Here is a 19,201-nt window from a genome sequence, read left to right on the forward strand (position 1 = left end):
CACTTCCGGCTCGCGGGGCCCGGGTCGCCCGCCCGCCCGACCCGCCCACCTGGCTGTCGCTGACGCAGAAGACGCGGCCGCCACGGCTCAGGCACACGCGGGCGCCGGGGGGCTGCGCGGCCGCGCCGCAGAAGGTGAAGGAACAGCGCGAGGCACGCAGCCGCCGCACCGTGGCGCGCACGAGCTCAGCCGGCCGGCGACCCCAGCGCGCCCACAGGTACAGGTAGCACAGCGTGATGAGCATGGCCGCGCCGCCGGCAGGGCGAGCCCGCCTTGCCCGCCGGCCCCAGCGCCCCAGGCCCGGCCCCGCCCCGGCCGGAAGGGCCGCGCCGCCCTCCCGGGCCAGGCGGCGCGGGGGTGGGGACGGCGGGGGAGGCAGGGACCCGGAAGGTGACGCAGGCAACTGGAGGCTGCGGCGGGGGGGGCGGGGGGGCGGGGAGGCCGCGTCCGGCTGTGTGATGGGGAGCTCCGGAGGCCGCGCCCAGGGCTGGTGGCGGCGGCGAGGGGCAGCGCTGGGGCGGGGGGTGTGCACCGGGGTCAGGGGATGCCGGGGCTGCACCCGGAGAGGGGGCTCGAGGGAGTGGAGGCCGGGGTGCGGGGCCGCGCCAGGGCTGAGGAGTGGGATGGGTATGTTGTGGATGCGGGGGAGGGGAGGCTCCAGTGGCTGCCCGACCTGTTTAAGCCAAGTCCGGCCTCCCTTCCTTGGAGGGGTGGGAGGCGGATTGAGGAGGGGGCTCTGCCTATGTTCATAGCTGCCAAGGCCAACCTTTACTAACCAGCAGCACACCGGGAGCCCCAGAGCGCGCCACAGCCGCTACCCAGTCCACTTGGGAAAATAAGATAAGGCCGTTTTTAGTAAATTACACTAAGCCTTCATGCAAAAGATTTTAAGGTCAATCATATACATTCACGGGATGCAATAATGTTTTTTTAAATAAGGACAGGAAACAGAAATTGAAGACAAATAAGCACCAAGAAGGCTGCCTCTAAAAAGGCTGTGCCAGGAAGGCTCCCTATGGTGTTCTTGCTACATGTGGGTCAACAGTTTGACTGTAAGCATCCTAACACCAGTGGGAAAAGGAAAACATCACCATGATTTGGTGTTCTTGTCTCCAAGGGAAGCATAATTAGTCCTGACACAGAGGCTTCTCCCATAGAACCTCATTTCTTTAAAAGGCATTATGTAAAGAACGTGTTCTGAACAGCTGCAAAGCACAGCAAAGAATTCCATCCAGTGGCTTCCTATTCTGGCCCTCGCTGAAAATAGGTGGCAAGATGCAGCAAAAGCAATCATGTACACCACGTCCATGTCTTAATCTAAGGATAGTTTTTGTTTGTTTGTTTTTGAGACAGAGTCTCTGTCGCCCAGGCTGGAGTGCAGTGGTGCAATCTCGGCTCACTGCAAGCTCTGCCTCCTGGGTTCAAGCGATTCTCCTGCCTCAGCCTCCCAAGTAGCTGGGATTACAGGTGCCCGTCACCATGCCTGGCTAACTTTTGTATTTTTAGTAGAGACAGGGTTTCACCACGTTGGCCAGGGTGGTCTCGAACTCCCGACCTCAGGTGATCCACCCGCCTCTGCCTCCCAAAGTGCTGGGATTACGGGCGTGAGCCACCGCGCCCAGCTAGGATAGATTTTTTTTTAAGAGACAAGGTCTCGTTCTGTCGCCCAGGCTGGAATGCAGTGGCATAATCACAGCTCTCTGCAGCTTCGAACTCTGAGCTGAAGTGATCTTCCTGGCCACCATGCCCAGCTAATTTTTTAGAAATTATTTTTCATAGAGACAGGGTCTCGCTGTGTCGCCCAGGCTGGTCTCAAACTCCTGGTCTCGAGCAGTCAAACTCCTGCCTGGATCTCCCAAAGTGCTGGGATTACAAGTTTGAGCCATGGCGCCTAGCCATAAAGATAGATTTTTAAAGTACCTTGGCCATTTGTTCATCTACTTTAATATAGCTGCATAGAATACCCACTCCCAGAACTTCAGACTTTTGGTTAGATAACATAGTATATTTTCCCCCTTGCATATAGCGATAGATTTTTAAAAGAGAGAAAATCCAAAAAGAAATAACTGGGCTTAAAAGCAAGCATCTCTGTGGACCAGAAATAGAAGAAAAACAAAGTGATGAACAGGACTAAAGCCATATCCTACACTTCTCTACAGGACAGTGGCAGCCGGAAAGTGGGTTCCTGCATGGTAACAAGACCTTAAAATTGTGTCACTGGAGAAGGACGTGCAGTTCCCGCTGAGGAGAGACTTGGCCACTCCAGGACAACACAGGACTACAAGTCAGGAATTTGAAGATGAAAAGTGCTCAACAGTGATAAATCCTAAATGTTTCACTGAACAACCTTTCAGATAGCCTTCTTGAAGTTTGCTGAATTATGGCTATAAGGACCACTCCCCACCCCTGCTTGGTATGGAGAGGTCATCTCCTCTATCTGAAGGTGACCAACATCTCCAGTTTTTCCAAATTCCCTAAGGGTTTTGAGACCACACCTTCCCACAGGTACTGTAACTCCACCTGGCCAATAGGAATTTTCCAGGTTTACCCTTAGGTGTTTCGAGATATGGTCTCAGAATACATCATGGGAAAATTACATTTTGGGGTCAATCCTGTATACCAATTCTAGGTTAAAAGCATGGGGACCACCATGGTTCAACATGAGCTGACCCTTGCATTGAAGAGTACTGATACCATTCATGCCTGGGGAAGGAATAGAGGGAGGAAGATATGAAGGGCACAGTGAGAAGTGAAACAGTCACATAACAAGCTCTGTTTATGATCCCGCCCTAAAATGATTTCATTTTGCAAAGGTCAAGGATAGAGTTGAGTTTCATCACCCCTATATAACAAAGGAATAGGGGAAGGATGCAAAAATAATACACCAAGGGATATTAATGTGTATGCACCTGATCCTCATCCTGTAGTCCCTCACTGCTCAAAGTGTGGTCCTCAGAGCAGCAGCAGCAGCATCACTTGGAAGCTCGCAAGAAAAGTGGAATCCTAGGCCCCACCCAACCCCAAATCAGCGTCTGCATTTTGACAAAATCCCGGGAGACTCACAAACACATTAAAGTTAGAGAAGCACTGCTAACATCTTCCTCTGTCATTCCCTGGGTCTGGGCTACTCTAGACTCTAATAAGACATTTCCAAAATGATGTGGAAAATAAGACCACAGACTAGGGATTTTTTTTTTTTTTTTAGATGAAGTCTCACTTGCCCAGGTTGGAGTGCAGCGCGATCTCAGCTCACTGCAACGTCCGCCTCCCGAGTTCAAGTGATTCTCCTGCCTCAGCCTCCCGAGTAGCTGGGATTACAAGCACATGCCACCACACCTGGCTAATTTGTGTATTTTTAGTAGAGATGGGGTTTCACCATGTTGGCCAGGCTGGTCTCAAACTCCTAACCTCAGGTGATCATCCCACCTCAGCCTCCCAACGTGCTGGGATTACAGGCGTGAGCCACCGTGCCCAGTCAGACTAGGGATTTAGAAGCAAGACTTTGTCATTTATAAGAACACTGCAGAAAGGAACAAGAATGACCCAGCTAGCCACTGAAGACCACCTCTGAAACCCATCAACATGACCGGCTTTCTATAGGAAAAGTCTCCACAGACTCAAAAAGTCTCTAGTTTCTTGCCCTTAGGAAGGCATGCCCTGGGAATAATAGTTTGGGGACAAGAGAGAGTAGAGTGTTTACTGTCCTATCCCCCATTAAATACATGGCAGAACTTCCCCAGGGAAAGCCTATCATACTGACATTAACTCAGTACCTGTTTGAACTTGGAGAGCATTCAGAATTCTCATCAGTCAAATGGCCAGAGCTGAGAAGGATAGCTTGTTTTGTTTGTTTTTGAGACAGGGTCTTGCTATGTCACCCAGGCTGGAGGGCAGTGGTGCAATCCCGACTCACTGCAGCCTCGACCTCGTGGGCTCAAGCAATCCTCCCTCCTCAGTTTCCCAAAGTGTTGGGATTACAGGCATGAGCCACCACACCTGGCTAATTTTTGTATTTTTTGTAGAGACAAGGTTTTACCCTGTTGCCCAGGCTGGTTTCCAACTCCTGAGCTCAAGCCATCTGCCCACCTTAGCCTCCCAAAGTTGTGGGATTACAGGCACATGCCACCACACCTGGCTAATTTTTATATTTTTTTGTAGAGACAGGATTTTGCCATGTTGCCCAGGCTTGTCTCGAACTCCTGGATTCAAGCAATCTACCCGCCTTAGCCTCCCAAAGTACCGGGATTACAAGCGTGAGCCACCGTGCCCGGCCTGGGATACTTTCTAAGAACCAAGGAACTATGTAGAAAATCTTCGCCGGGCACAGTGGCTCACGCCTATAATCCCAGCACTTTGGGAGGCCAAGATGGGCAGATCACGAGGTCAGGAGATCGAGACCATCCTGGCTAACACAGTGAAACCCCGTCTCTACTAAAAAATACAAAAAAGTTAGCCAGGCGTGGTGGCAGGCGCCTGTAATCCCAGCTACTGAGGAGGCTGAGGCAGGAGAATGGCGTGAACCCAGGAGGCGGAGCTTGCAGTGAGCCAAGATTGCACCACTGCACTCCAGCCTGGGCGACAGAGCAAGACTCCATCTCAAAAAAAAAAAAAAAGAAAAGAAAATCTTGATCTCTATTCAGTAACTTTAATACGTATATTAATATGTTCTTGTTTTTGGAACAATCGTCAAATCAAGCAAAAAGTAATTTTATTTTGTTAATCAAAATAAAGAGAAAAGTAGACAATATTTAGAGCATCAAAAGAATTTAAATTAGAACATCTTGAACTATTGGAAATATGCATTTGAACTCATGTCTTTAAGAGGAAAATAATTATCTTTCCTAGCTCTTTCACTGAGATGGCCTCAGAGTAGCCTTACCCCAAAATGCACCTGAGTGCTCAGATTCTTGAATGGGTGCTCTTCTCCTCATTACAAGGAACTAGAAATCCTTGGAGAAATCACTGATTCTGGTGTTCAAGAGATACCAGATAAGCTGGAACGTCTTATGCTAGGAAGCAGGAGAAGCTTCAAAGAAAAATAGGTCCAGGCAGAAGGATGCAGGAGACAAGCTAGAAGTGCCAAATCAGGACGATTTGAGTATCAAATTGAAATACACCCAATTATGAAGGTACCCAATTTTCAAGAGCCGGCTGGGCGCAGTGGCTCACACCTGTAATCCTACCACTCTGGGAGACTGAGGCGGGCAGATCACCTGAAATCAAGAGTTCAAGACCAGCCTGGGCAACATGGCGAAACCCCATCTCTACTAAAAATACAAAACTTAGCCAGGCGCAGTGGCATACACCTGCAGTCCCACCTACTCGGGAGGCTGAGCCAGGAGAATCACTTGAACCCAGGAGACAGAGGTTGCAGTGAGCCGAGATTGCACCACTGCACTCAAGCCTGGGTGACAGAAAAAGACTCCATCTCAAAAAAAAAAAAAAAAATGAAGAGCCATGAAATCCATGGTCATCCTCAATAAAATTTAAATATTCGAAAAGAATGTAGGATAAAATGTGTTACTGCTGAGTCTCGTTATTTGGTTATGTTTGTATTGATTCATTTGTTGTATTGATAAAGATTAGTAGGTGGCAAATTCTTCCTTTAGAAGGTTGTTTGTGACCCAAGAGGGCATCAATACAAAGACCCTAAAGCTGGGATTCCGAAGCACAGAGTCGCGGGAGAGAACCAAAGCTCATCGCATCTGGTTTAAGACTCCTTCAGAGTTGGATCAGCCTAAAAACAGGACATGGTACAAGATTTTATTCATTCCAAAGATTGTAAAAATTAAATTCATCCTGAGAATTTATCAGTCTATGTGGGAGCTACAGACTTCTATGAGCAAGCAGAGGTAAGTAATGTTTTAACTTCAATTAAAAGAGGCTAAGAGATCATCTTCCTTCTTCTGAATTTAATTTTTTTATTATTATTTTAAAAGACAGGGTCTTGCCCTACCACCCAGGCTGCTCTTGAACCCCTAACCTCAAGCTGTCCTCCTGCCTCAGCCTCCCAAAGCATTGAGATTACAGGCATGTGTCGTGCCTGGCCTCACCCTCCTTGAGATTTCAGAATTGTTGACAGAATGACAATAAGTAGGATTCACTGTCTCCTTAAAGACTGAGGAAAGAAACCCAGTGAAACCTCTGATGGACAATGGCCTCAGTTAACTAGGACAGTAACTGTACAGTATCCATCTCCTAATCCAGTAAAACTGAGTTACATATAGAAAGGCTTGAAAGAAGCAAAGCCATAGATTTATATTTCTGTATTAATAAGGAATCTATGCATATTTTTGGTCTTATATATACTTGAAGTGTGTTAGAGTATGTGGCTGTTTTAAGTACATTCTTATAACTAATTTGAAATGGGTACTTCTATATTGAAATCTTACTGAGTTTATGAATAGTATTGAAACATCTAAGGGAATATTATTAGGTTTGCCATATTAATATACTGAATCTGCTAGATTGATAAGAATTATATAATCAGGCCACTGAAATGTATAAAAAGGAAATTTAATTTAAAAAGGACTTGGGGGCAGACACAGTGGCTCATGCCTGTAATCCCAACAGTTTGGGAGGCCAAAGTGGGAGGATCACTTGAGTCCAGAAGTTCATGACCAGCCTGGGCAACACAGGGAAACCCCATCTCTATGAAAAAAAAAAAAAAACATTTTTTTAAATTAGCCAAGCATGGTGGTGCATGCCTGTGGTGACAGCTTCTCAGGAGGCTGAGGTAGGAGGATCACTTGAGCCCAGAAGGTCAAGGCTTCAGTGAGCTGTGATCGCACCACTGGTCTCCAGCCTCAGTGACAGAGAAAGACCCTGTCTTTTTTTTTTTTTTTTTTAGCAGCTCTGGAATGAGAATAGGTATTTGTAACACACATAACTGATAAAGGATTCATATCTAGAATATACAAAGAACTCCAAATCAATGAGGAAAAGTCAGAAAACCAAAAAAGGAGGACAGCTAAAGCTGAAAAAGCACTTCAAAAACAGACTGTACCCAGCTGTCTGATAAACATGAAAAAGTATGCAGTCTCAAAGTAGGTCCAAATTAAGACCTTCATGAGAATTGGTATACACCCATCGGTTTGGCAGAAATTCCCTTCTCAAGCCCTGGAATTCTGGGCTCTACCCCCATTGCTCAAAGATCTGACCATTTTCCATTTCCATCCCTTCCATCTTTCTGCAGTACCTGGCATTCCTGACCATGCTATTTCTACCAATCAACAAAAACTACTAGATACTCAGAGGGGATTTAATACAGAGAGTTGGCTACAACATGACAAAACACCAGACAAGGGAGGGCACTGTGGCTCATGCCTGTAATCCCGGCACTTCGGGAGGCCAAGGCGGGTGGATCACCTGAGGTCAGGAGTTTGAGATCAGCTGGCCAACATGGTGAAACCCCGTCTCTACTAAAAATACAAAAAATTAGCCGGGCATGGTGGCAGGCACCTGTAATCCCAGCTACTTGGGAGGCTGAGGCAGGAGAATCGCTTGAACCTGGGAGGCGGAGGTTGCAGTGAGCCAAGATCATGCCCTTGCACTCCAGCCTGGGCAACAAGAGTGAAACTCCGTCTGAAATAAATAAATAAATAAATAAATAAACAAACGGACACACACCACAGAAGGGACAGTGAGGCAACCCAGGGAATAGAAACAGCAGAAGCCACGACCCTCTGTAGGGCTGAGGGCACACAGCACAGGTCAAGTTACCGTCGCCCGGGATCCAGGGTCCCCTGGTGGAAGCTGGAACCCACAGATCAGTGCTGTGGAAGATGGAGCCACAGAGAAACAACTGCTGCTGGAGACATCAGAAGGGGAAGAAGGTGGAAAAATACTGTAGCCGCTCCACACCTCCAGCCCAACGCCCCATGGCGGAACTTCACTAGAGGCCCCACGGCAGAAGAGCCTCCAGGAACCTCCTTGTGGACCAGAGGAGAGAGATAGAGAGGCGGCAGGAGGCAAGGGTGTGTCTAAGAACAAACAGGCCACGGCCAGCCCCTGGCCTTCCTGAAACTCCTCCCTTGGGTTCTTTTAAAATTCAATATTCTGCTTCTGTTCCAGGGTTAATGGGCTGAACTGTGTCCCCCCAAATTCTAATGTTGAAGTTCTAACCCCCAGTACCTCAGAATGGGACTGCATCAGGAGACAGGTACTTTAAAATAGTCATTAAGGTAAAATGAGGTCACCACCTAATCTGTTATGACTGGTATCCTTATAAGGAGAGGAGACTAGACACAGACATGCACAGGGGGACAATCCTGTAAGGACAAAGGGAGAAGACAGCCATCTCCAAGCTAAGGAGAGAGGCCTCAGGAGAAACCAACCCTGCCCACACCTTCATCTTGGACTTCTAGCTTCCAGAACTGGGGAAATGAATTTCTGTTGTTGAAGCCCCAGTCTGCAATACTTAGTTATAGCAGCCCTTGCGAACCAGCACATGCAAGTTCTCCGTCTCTGTCTCTAACCCCTCTCTCAACTGTCGGCCATAAGTGAGCCTCTGCCCCCAACTTCTGGCCTCCTCTATGTTCTCTTCCTTGGCAACCTCTGGCAGTGACGCTCAGTCCTCATGGCCAGCTCTGGCCTCTCCCAGGCTCTGGCGCCGCAATCATCTCTTCCACTTGTCTCTGCTTGGATAGTCTGTCAGCATCTCAAAGGCAACATGAATAAAACCAAATGCATTTTTTCCTCCCACAAATTATCTCTTTATCCTGATTTCTCTTATCTCTGTTCATGACTTGTTCACCTTTTCACTAGGACCCAGAATTCATGCATCTTGGAGTCCCAACTTCTCCAGCCCCTGTGTCTTGTTTATTTCCATAGCAGTTGGTAGGCGGGACCTCCGCACAGTCTCACATGGTCCCTTCTTTCTAGTCCAGGCCCAGCTCAGCCCTCACCAGAACAGGCACTAGCACGACAGCCTGCTGGATGATTCCCGGTGCCCGTCCCCTGTTTCCCACGGTTCTGCCTCATCCAGCACACTCTGCACTTGACTGCCTAAAGCACAGCGCTGATCCCATCACTCCTGCTTCTCAAACTCCTGCAGTGCCTGCCCCCACCCCAGAAAGTGCAGGCAGTCTTGCCTGGCATTCAAGACCTTCCACTGAGCCTAAGCAACATAGTGAGACCCCATCTCTACAAAAAATTTAAAAATTAGCCAGGCATGGTGGCACGTGCCTATAGCCCCAGCTACTTGGGAGGCTGAGGCGGGAGAACTGCTGGAGCCCAGGAGTTCCAGGATGTAGTGATCCATGTTCATACCACTGCACTCCAGCCTGGGCAACAGAAGAGACCCCATCTCTAAAAAGAAAAGAAAAAGACCTTCCATTGGACCCACCTAACCGGGTCTCCCTCCTTGGCAGCCATTCACTTATTCCACATTCATTCTGCACCTCCTGCACACGAGGTGCTATGCCAATTACTGGATACATTTAATCCCTCAACAACTCTGCATGGTGACCATTATTGTCCCCATCTTGCAAAGGAAGAAACTGAATTTTAGAACAGTTGAATTTTAGAACTTGAGCTCCCATAATTAGGTGGGGAAACTGATGTTTGAATTTGTGTCCTTTTGGCCCCAAAGTCCTTCTCTGGATAAACTAGGCAACCAAGAGCAAAGAATGCTCTATACCCGACAAAAATAGAAATGAAACTCAAGATCCAAGACGCAAGAGTGGCAGAAGGTTCAAGGTGCACCACTGCCAGCCCTGACAGCCTTTGTATCCAGGTCAGTCGAACAGGCCAGGATTGTCCCCAACTTGGACACATCTAAAAAGCTGCAGGTGGGATGTCATCAAAATCACCTGGGAAAACAACCTGCTCTGAAAACAGAGGCATGATCCAAAAGACAAAGAGGTTTGTGATACCCTTTCTGTACAATAGCTGACTATCAGTAAGTCATTACTGTTTTAAGGAAGTCAGTCACACACACACACACACGCATACACACACAGAAAAATACAAAAGTTAGCTGGGCGTGGTGGTGTGCACCTGCAATCCCAGCTACTCGGGAGGCTGAGGCAGCAGAATCATTTGAACCCGGGAGGCAGAGGTTGCAGTGATCCAAGATTGCATCACTGCACTCCAGCCTGGGCAACAGAGCCAGACTGTCTCAAAAAATAAATAACAATAATAATAATAATGTTGCACCAATGTCAGTTTTGGTAAATCCATGGTTGTGTAAGATGTTAGCATTAGAGGAAGCTGGGTGAAGTTTCAAAGAACTCTCTGTACTATTTCTCTTTTGTAAGCCTAAAATTATTTCAAAATAATAGGTGATAAAAATTAGAAGGTGACATTCCACTGAATTTCATCAGCACTCCTTTTTTCCCCTCTTCCGAACCAGCCATGTGATCTTAAGCAAATTATTTCATCTCTCTAGGTCACAGTTTTTCAACTTAGGAAAAAAAAGAGGGACACAAGCCAGATCATCTCTAACTTCCCCTCAATCTCTCAAATTCTGTGGTCCTCATACATTTACAATATGATGCAATCTACAAACATTTGATATTGGTGCTCCCTTATTCACCTTCATATCCCTGGTATTTAGCATTGTGCCTATACATAGTAGGTGCTCACTGAAAGTTTTTGCAACTACCTCAAAAACTGAGGTTCATACCTCAGTTTGTAAAGTGACGTAGAACTGCTAGCTCTTTTACCTAGTTGACCACTAGAGAGCGAAGCGGTCACAAATTTTTTCTCTGTTAAAAGCAAATTTATCTTCGTCCAGCAGAGGGGAGTGGTCCTTTATATTTCAGGCATGTAAAAATCAGGTCCTGGTTGGGCGAAGGGAGACATCTGTGAGCAGTTTCCTGCCTATCAGACAGGCCCTCCAGAGGGGTGATCAGTACCATAAGCTTCCAGGTAAGCACATGGGGCCACTGCCCCCACCCTCCAAAACACCCTCAAAAGTCTAAACCACCTCAATGGATGGGAGATTGCTCTGCAAATGGGGGAGCCCCACTCCTAATATGTTCATCATTGTCTTCCTAACAACTGTGACTCATTTCTTGAACAAATGTTTCACTTTTAAAGGGTTTGCACAGAGGCAGCTTTAAGAGGTCAAATAAATGAATGTGGAAGGAAATTAAAACTTTTACAACCACATGAAAAAGGCATTAGCCAGTCATCCTGCCCAGCAGCCCAATATTGAGCCTGTGTGAGTTGCCATTTGTGTAGTGAAGCAATAGAGGCCATGGTCTGGAATCAGAAACCCTGGGTTCAGATACTGCCTCTGACCCCCCAACTCCCCAACAAAATGCACACATTCAGTGGTCATGTGACCAGGGCAAATGCCTCTCGTTCCACAGCTCCAATGCAGGAATAATAATAGCATCCACCTTGTGTGGGTGGGCGGGTTCACAGAGAACAGCCACACAGGGCTAAGAGTGCAGACTATTGTGACCCAGCAACTGCCCACTTGGACAGAGTGAACAGGAAGGGAATAGAAGGGCAAGGCGCTTTCACTTCATCCTCATGAGCGCTCTTCGTGGGGAAACTATTACACAAAGTCGGGGTGGGGAGTTCCTTCCCAGTAAATCGAGTTGCCTTTTTCAGGCACAGAAAAGCCCATCTGCCTGAATTTTCCTCAACTGGTCAATCATGGTGCCAGAAGTCCCAACCACTTGAAGTGCTCCTTCAGGTTAAGTTACTTTATCTGCCAACTGTGTCACTTTAAACAAGTCAGTTTCCAAGTCCTACGCTGCTGCTTTTATCATCCCATTAATTTATAAAACTAAGAATAGGGGCCAAACGCGGTGGCTCATGCCTGTAATCCCAGCACTTTGGGAGATCGAGGCGGGTGGATCACCTGAGGTCAGGAGTTCGAGACCAGCCTGGCCAACATGGTGAAACCCCATCTCTACTAAAAATACAAAAAATTAGCCAGGCATGGTGGTGCACACGTAGTCCCAGCTGCTCAGGAGGCTGAGGCAAGAGAATCACTTGAATCCAGGAAATAGAGGTTGCAGTGAGCCGAGATTGTGCCACTGCACTCCAGCCTGGACGACAGAGCAAGACTCCCACCTCAAACAAAAAGAAAATTAAGAATAGGACCCCACAGTGTGGGAAGGAGGCTGGAAGCGTCCTGATTAAACTGCAGCCTGAGGACTGCTGGGTGGGATCCTGTAGAGCACACTGAGCCCTGAGAAGGGGGCAAGAAGAGCCCCAGGGTGCAAGGCCAGAGACTAGCTGGGGCAGAGAAGAGTGCGAAGCTGGCAGGACTGAAGGGTCGGGAGACCCTTAAAGAGACCCTGTAGCAGACGCCTTGGGAATGTACGTGTCACCGAGCAAAGCACATGAAGAGAACTGTTCAACAGCGGACTCAGCTGGGAACTCCAGACACTGCGGCAAAACCAGCACAGATGCATCCTCTCCTGTGGCTAAAAGCTCCATGAAAGGGGCCAGTGAGTCACATGACAACCGAATTTCTCCTCTGCCAATCTGAACATATTCTGGGACTGAGACTTCCGTACTCAGGGAAAACCAATCACACTGCTTAAAAGAAAAAAAATTGGCCAGGTGCGGTGGCTCACGCCTGTAATCCCAGCACTTTGGGAGGCTGAGGCGGGCAGATCATGAGGTCAGGAGATCGAGACCATCCTGGCTAACACAGTGAAACCCCGTCTCTACTAAAAATTCAAAAAAAAAATTAGCCAGGCATGATGGCGGGCGCCTGTAGTCCCAGCTACTGGGGAGGCTGAGGCAGGAGAATAGCATGAACCCAGGAGGCGGAGCTTGCAGTGAGCCAAGATCGCACCACTGCCCTCCAGGCCTGGGTGACAGAGCAAGACTCAGTCTCAAAAAAAAAAAAAGAAAAAAACTACCTGTTATAAACCCTTGATGCTATAAATTTAATGGAGCTGGAAATAAATTCCCTGGAAAGACTATGGTGGGAGAAGGGGGGCATTACCTTCATCCATTTACATTCTCCAGCCATGGGAACTAGCTCCTTTGTTTTCACTGAATTTATGTTTCTATAGAGGCACCCAGGATTGAGTCTCCTATAGGGGGGTCCCATGAAGCTGCCATGCCCCTCCGTTGATACACCTTGCTTTGCAGGTCAATTTGTGATTTTTAAAATGGTTTTATGCAAACGACATGTTTAGCCCAAATGCACTGCAGGTAGCTTGTGATAAAACAGCAATACGGACCAGGCACAGTGGCTCACACCTATAATGCCAGCACTTTGAGAGGCCAAAGCAGAAGGATCACTTCAGGCCAGGAGTTTGAGACCGGTCTTTGCAACATAGGGAGACTCCATCTGTACAGAAAATTAAAAATTAGCCAGGCGGCCAGGTGTGGTGGCTCACGCCTGTAATCCTAACACTTTGGGAGGCAAAGGCGGGCAAATCACTTGAACTCAAGTTCAAGACCAGCCTGGGCAACATGGTGAAACCACATCTCTACAAAAGTAAAGAAAATTAGCCAGGCATGGTGGTGTGTGCCTGTAGTTCCAGCTACTCCTGGGGAGGTCGAGGCTGCAGTGAGCCGCGATCATGCCACTTGTACTCCAGCCTGGGCGACAGAGCAAGTCCCCATCTCAAAAAAAAAAAAAAAAGGCTGGGTGTGGTGGTCCCAGATACTCAGAGGCTGAAAAGAGAGGATTGCTTGAGCCCAGGAGTTCAAGGCTGCAGTGAGCTGCAATCACATCACTGCACTCCATCCAGCCTGAGCAATGGAGTGAGACCCTGACTATATTTTAAAAAAAAAAAAAAAAAAAAGGAAGAAACGACTCAACCACAGGGGTAGTATGTTACTGGGTTATAAAATGATAAAGCCCTAAACAGAGAATTAGCCCGTTTCCAGAAGAGGCCAAGAACAGATGATACAGCTGAACTGAACTCCTGCCTGTACAGCTCGTTTTCTACAAGATTCCAGACCTGGAAGATGATGGCATCCAGCCCCCATTGAAGCACCTCGAACAAGAAAAACGCCGAGTCCGAAGAGCCAGGCCTTGAACACACGATTCCTGTCTATAAATAACTCCCCCTGGGGAATAAAAAGCAGGATCCAAGGCAGGAAACCCGAGCCGTGGAATCTGGTAAGTTCTTAGGAAACCCACTCACGGGCCTGAGTCCCCCGTGGGAGCGGCGACTTTGGCACCTGGACACCCGAGTCCCCAGAGCCCCGGGCGGCCGCGCGTCCCTGGACACCCGAGTCCCCAGAGCCCCGGGCGGCCGCGCGTCCCTACCTGCAGGCCTGATACCGGCCGCGGAGCGCTCCTGGCCCTGCTCCCGCCAGGCTCCGGGACCGCTGAAACGCGCCCGGGGGGTGAAGGCGTAGTCGCCAAGGACAGCGCAGATGGCAGCGGAGGCATGGGAGCCGGAACCGACCGTGGCAAAGGGCCAGGTCGGGACGCCCCTCGGCGCAGCCCCAAATCCTGCCCGCGCCCCAGCCCCGCTCAGGCCGCGCCCCTGCCACCTCTGGCCACACGGGCTGAGACGTCTGGCTCCTGCAGAGCGCACTTCCCGCTGCCCTTCTCCACTGGCTGCTCAGGCCCTGCCTCGCCAGCACGGCATCCGCGGGGGATCCCTACCTGTCCTTTAGGGCTTGCCTCATAGGTCAAACGTCACCTCCCAGGGAGGTATGGCCTGCCCCCTAGCCAGGTGGGCCCCTTCCACGCTCGCCTGCAACACCACCCACCCACCTTGATAACTCCTTGTAAAGGTTGTACTGCTTTCCCCATTGAGACTGCAAACCTTCAAGGGCAGGAAATGGGTCTGTTTTCCTGGCAAAATAATGAAGTTGGCTTAAGGTTTTGCTGAATAAAATGAGTGACAGACAAAAGTAGCCAAATTTGGCACTCCTGATGGGTTATTTGGTGAAGGAGGTGCAATGTATGGGCTTAACTAGTTATTCTGGATTTCTTTCCCCATGTTACTCCTCCCTAATTCTGATGAGGAACTGAGAAATGAATCTATTAATCTATTAACTCTTAACCTTCCTTTTTTTTTTTTTTTTTTTTTTTTTTTGAGACGGAGTCTCACTCTGTCACCCAGCCTGGAGTGCAGTAGCGCGATCTCGGCTCACTATAACCTCCGCCTCCCAGGTTCAAGTGATTCTCCTGCCTCAGCCTCTTAAGTATTGGGATTACAGGCGCCCGCCACCATGCCCAGATAATTTTTGTATTTTTAGTAGAGACAGTGTTTCACCATGTTGGCCAGGCTAGTCTCAAACTCCTAACCTCAGGTGATCCACCCACCTCAGCCTCCCAAAGTGCTGGGGTTACAGGTGTAAGCCACTGCATCCGGCCTTAACCTTCCTTTTCTAAAGGCACTACCAGACTTCTCCTGCTACCCTAAGGATGGAGTCCTAATTCTGCCACTGGAACCCTGAATGCTTCACTTTCAGCACAAAAATTTCAAGCAAAGACTTGCAGCCTCTCCTTCTCGGTTTAGGGGAATGGGGGAATTCTTTAATCTGTGGTGGGACACACATGATGTTAATTAGAATACTCTCTCCCAAAGAGGAGGAAATAAATAGGAAAATGAATCAAGTCTGATGCCCGGGAAGTGTTTATGGATGTTGTGCAGAATAGCCCTACCACAAAGAAAATTTCAAATGAGACATCCTATCACTGCTGGGGTTTCTCATAAAACAAGAGCTGAGGCTAGGTATGGTTTTTTTTTTTTTCTTGCTTTATAAGAATATTATTCAATAAGCAGATTTCCAAGCCTTGCATTCTTTCTATTCAATGTTTCTAAGATTCACACATACAATTTCGCAAAGCTGCATTTTATTCCCATTCACTGCTATCTAATATTCTATTTGTGATCATATCCTACTTTGTTTAGCCATTCTCCTGGGGATCAACATGGGGTTATCTCCAGTTTGTTTCCTCTAACAAATAACATTGTTCTGAACATCCACTCGTCTCCTGGAGCCCCTGGGCAAGCATTTCTCTGGGTGTGGACCCATTACTACACCAGGCATACGTCCAGCAAGCTAATTAATGTGCAGAATTAAGAGATAACGCTAAACTGTTTTCCAAAGCAGTTATACCAATGTACACTCCCATTAAAAGTGACTTTTGTTTTTGACTCAGTATTTTTCAGGTCAAACACATTTTCCTCTCAATTTTAGATTTGTACTGATTTTCACAAACTGTCTTGGAGAATTATGAGGTCCTCAAACACAAAGCTTCATATTGTGGTTCTTAGTCAAGAAAATCTCCTAGAGGCAATGATCCAGCTAATTACAGATCCCCTATTGTCCACGTCTAAATGTACGCATTGTAGCTGGGATTAGACCCATGAATCCTAGGACAATGCCAGGGGTGTCATTAACTTAAAAACTCTGGCAGGCCAAGTGCAGTGGATCACGCCTGTAATCCTAGCACTTTGGGAGACCGAGGCGGGTGGATCACGAGGTCAGGAGTTGAAGACCAGCCTGGCCAAGATGGTGAAACCCCATCTCTACTAAAAATACAAAAATTAGCCGGCCATGGTGGCACGCACCTGTAATCCCAGCTACTCGGGAAGCTGAGGCAGAGAATTGCTTAAACCCGGAAGGCGGAGGCGGAGGTTGCAGTGAGCCGAGATCGCGCCACTGCACTCCAGCCTGGGCGACAGAGCGAGACTCCGTCTCAAAAAAAACAAAACAAAACAAAACAAAAAAAACAAAAACAAAAAAACTCTGGCGTAAGCATGGTGTGGAGAGTGTCTGCAGTGATATGAGAATCCTGGGCACAACAGCATAAGCAGCTGCCTTCAGAATCTACCGCTCTCGCCTCCCACGGTCCGTACAACCTCTTCTTTATTTTCTTCTTTTTTAATGTTTGTTTATTTATTTATTTATTTATTGAGACAGAGTCTCACTCTGTCACCCAAGCTGGAGTGCAGAAGCACGATCTTGGCTCACTGCAACCCCCGCCTCCTGGGTTCAAGTGATTCTCCTGCCTCAGCCTCCGAAGTAGCTAGGACTACAGGTGCCCACCACCACACCCAGCTAATTTTTGTATTTTTAGTAGAGATGGGGTTTCACTATGTTGGCCAGGCTGGTCTCGAACCCCTGACCTCAAGTGACCCGCCCACTTCGACCTCCCAAAGTGCTAGGATTACAGGCACGAGCCACCGCGCCCAGCCTGTGAAGGCTTTAATAGCAACAATCCTTATAAAAATGATTTTTTTGGCCGGGCGCAGTGGCTCACGCCTGTAATCCCAACACTTTGGGAGGCTGAGGCAGGCAGATCACGAGGTCAGGAGATCGAGACCATCCTGGTTAACATGGTGAAACCCAGTCTCTACTAAAAATACAAAAAATTAGCCGGGCGTGGTGGCGGGCACCTGTAGTCCCAACTACTCAGGAGGCTGAGGCAGGAGAATGGCGTGAACCCGGGAGGCAGAGCTTGCAGTGAGACGAGATGGTGTTACTGCACTCAAGCCTGGGTGACGCAGAGAGACTCCATCTCAAAAAAAAAAAAAATTTTTTTTTTTTTAAGACGGTATATCACAGGCTGGAGTGCAGTGGTGCTATCATAGCTCACTGTAGCCTCAAACTCCTGTGCTTAACTGACCCTCCTGCCTCAGCCTCCCAAGTAGCTGATACTATATGCACAAACCACCATTGCCCGCTAATTATTTTTGTATTTTGTATAGAGATGGGTTCTTGCTATGTTGCCCAGGCTGGTCTCGAACTCCTGGCCTCAAATGATCTAACCACCTTTGCCTCACAAAGCCCTAGAATCATATACACAAGCCACCACACCTGGCCAAGAATGATTTTTTTAAATTGGAAAATTTTAAATGTTCAATAAGGAACATATTAAGCAAACTGTGGTAGAGTAGTCCCCCCTTATCCACAAGGGGTATGTTCCAAGACCCCCAGTGGACGCCTGAACCCTATATATATTGTTTTTTCCTATTACTTACCTATGACAAAGTTTATACGTTAGGCACAATAACAAATTAACAACTAATAATAAAATAGGGTAATAATAAACTAATAATAAAATTAAATAAAGTAAGAATGACTAGAACACAAGCACTGTGATACCACAACAGTCGATCTGATCACCAACAGAGCTACTAAGTGACAAATGGGAGAATCTGCTGGACAAAGAGATGATTTGTGTCCCAGGTGAGACAGAACAGGAAGGTGTGAGATTTCATCATGCTGTTCCGAACCGCACACAATTTAAAACTCATGAATTATGTTCTCACTTCTAAGTGGGAGCTCAATAATGTGTACACATGGACACAGAGAGTGGAATAACAGGCATTGGAGGCTCAGAAGGGTGGAAGGGGTGAACAATGAGAAATTACTTAATGGATACAATGTACATGATCAGGGGTGATGGCTGCACTCAAAATCCAGACTTCACCACTTCCCAATATACCCATGTGACAAAACAGGGGCACTTGTACCCTCTAAATCTATCCAAATTAAATAAACAAATCTTATGAAATGTTCTGGAATGTTCCATTTTATATTTTCTTTTTCTTGTTTTTTTTGTCATTTCATATTTTCAAACTGCAGTTGGCCACAGGTAACTGAAACCTTGGAAAGCAACAGCACAGCTAAGGTGGCAATTACTATATATCCATTCAGTGGTACAAAGTATAACTTTCTTTCCAGAACCATTTGAGATTAAATTGCAGAAACCATGACCCTTCACCCTAGTACTTCAAGCTGTATTTCCTAAGAACAAGAATATTTCTCCAACATAACCACACTGCAATGATCAGATGCAGAAAATTTAACACTGCAATATTCAGATTCAGGTATCAGCATCCATCCAATGCTAATAACTGCTATTCACATTTAGTCAATTGTCCCAAATAACATTCTTGCTAGCAGTATTATTTTTCCCAATTCAAGGACACACATGTCATTTAGCTGTCATGTCTCTTTATTCCCTTTTAATCTGGAATAGTTCCTTAGTCTTTCATGACCTTGACATCTTTTAAAAGTCAGCCCCGGCTGGGCGCGGTGGCTCACGCCTGTAATCCCAGCACTTTCGGAGGCCAAGGCGGGTGGATCACTTGAGGTCAGGAGTTTGAGATCATCCTGGCCAACATGGTGAAACCCCGTCTCTACTAAAAATACAAAAATTGGCTGGGCACGGTGGCTCACGCCTGTAATCCCAGCACTTTGGGAGGCCGAGGCGGGCAGATCAAGAGATCAAGAGATCGAGACCATCCTGGCCAAAGTAGTAAAACCCCATCTCTACTAAAAATACAAAAACTAGCTG

At 47.5% G+C, this 19,201-nt stretch overlaps 1 protein-coding gene and 1 long non-coding RNA gene across 5 annotated transcripts in view; one reads left to right on the top strand and one right to left on the bottom strand.

Moving 5' to 3' along the window:
- HLCS (holocarboxylase synthetase) overlaps positions 1 to 19,201 on the bottom strand; it is a 239,467-nt gene that overhangs the window by 215,635 nt on the left and 4,631 nt on the right. For 2 of the 4 annotated variants that reach the window (XR_010154417.1, XM_003319058.7), the window contains exon 1: positions 50 to 308. The exons of 1 other annotated variant lie outside the window; for it this stretch is intronic. Coding sequence is in view for 2 of the 3 variants with exons in the window: in XM_003319058.7 (XP_003319106.4) it covers positions 50 to 244 (195 nt within the window). In the remaining variant the exon portion in view is untranslated. Of the gene's footprint in view, positions 1 to 49; positions 309 to 14,200; positions 14,444 to 19,201 lie in introns of those variants that run through there. One more of the 4 variants, XM_009423270.5, reaches the window with a different exon arrangement.
- LOC107970139 (uncharacterized) lies at positions 110 to 11,774 on the top strand. Its single transcript, XR_001712492.3, has 3 exons — positions 110 to 217; positions 2,160 to 5,852; positions 7,196 to 11,774. It is a non-coding gene; the product is annotated as an uncharacterized LOC107970139 (long non-coding RNA).

This window comes from Pan troglodytes, chromosome 22, assembly GCF_028858775.2.
Source record: "Pan troglodytes isolate AG18354 chromosome 22, NHGRI_mPanTro3-v2.0_pri, whole genome shotgun sequence".
NCBI lineage: Eukaryota > Metazoa > Chordata > Mammalia > Primates > Hominidae > Pan > Pan troglodytes.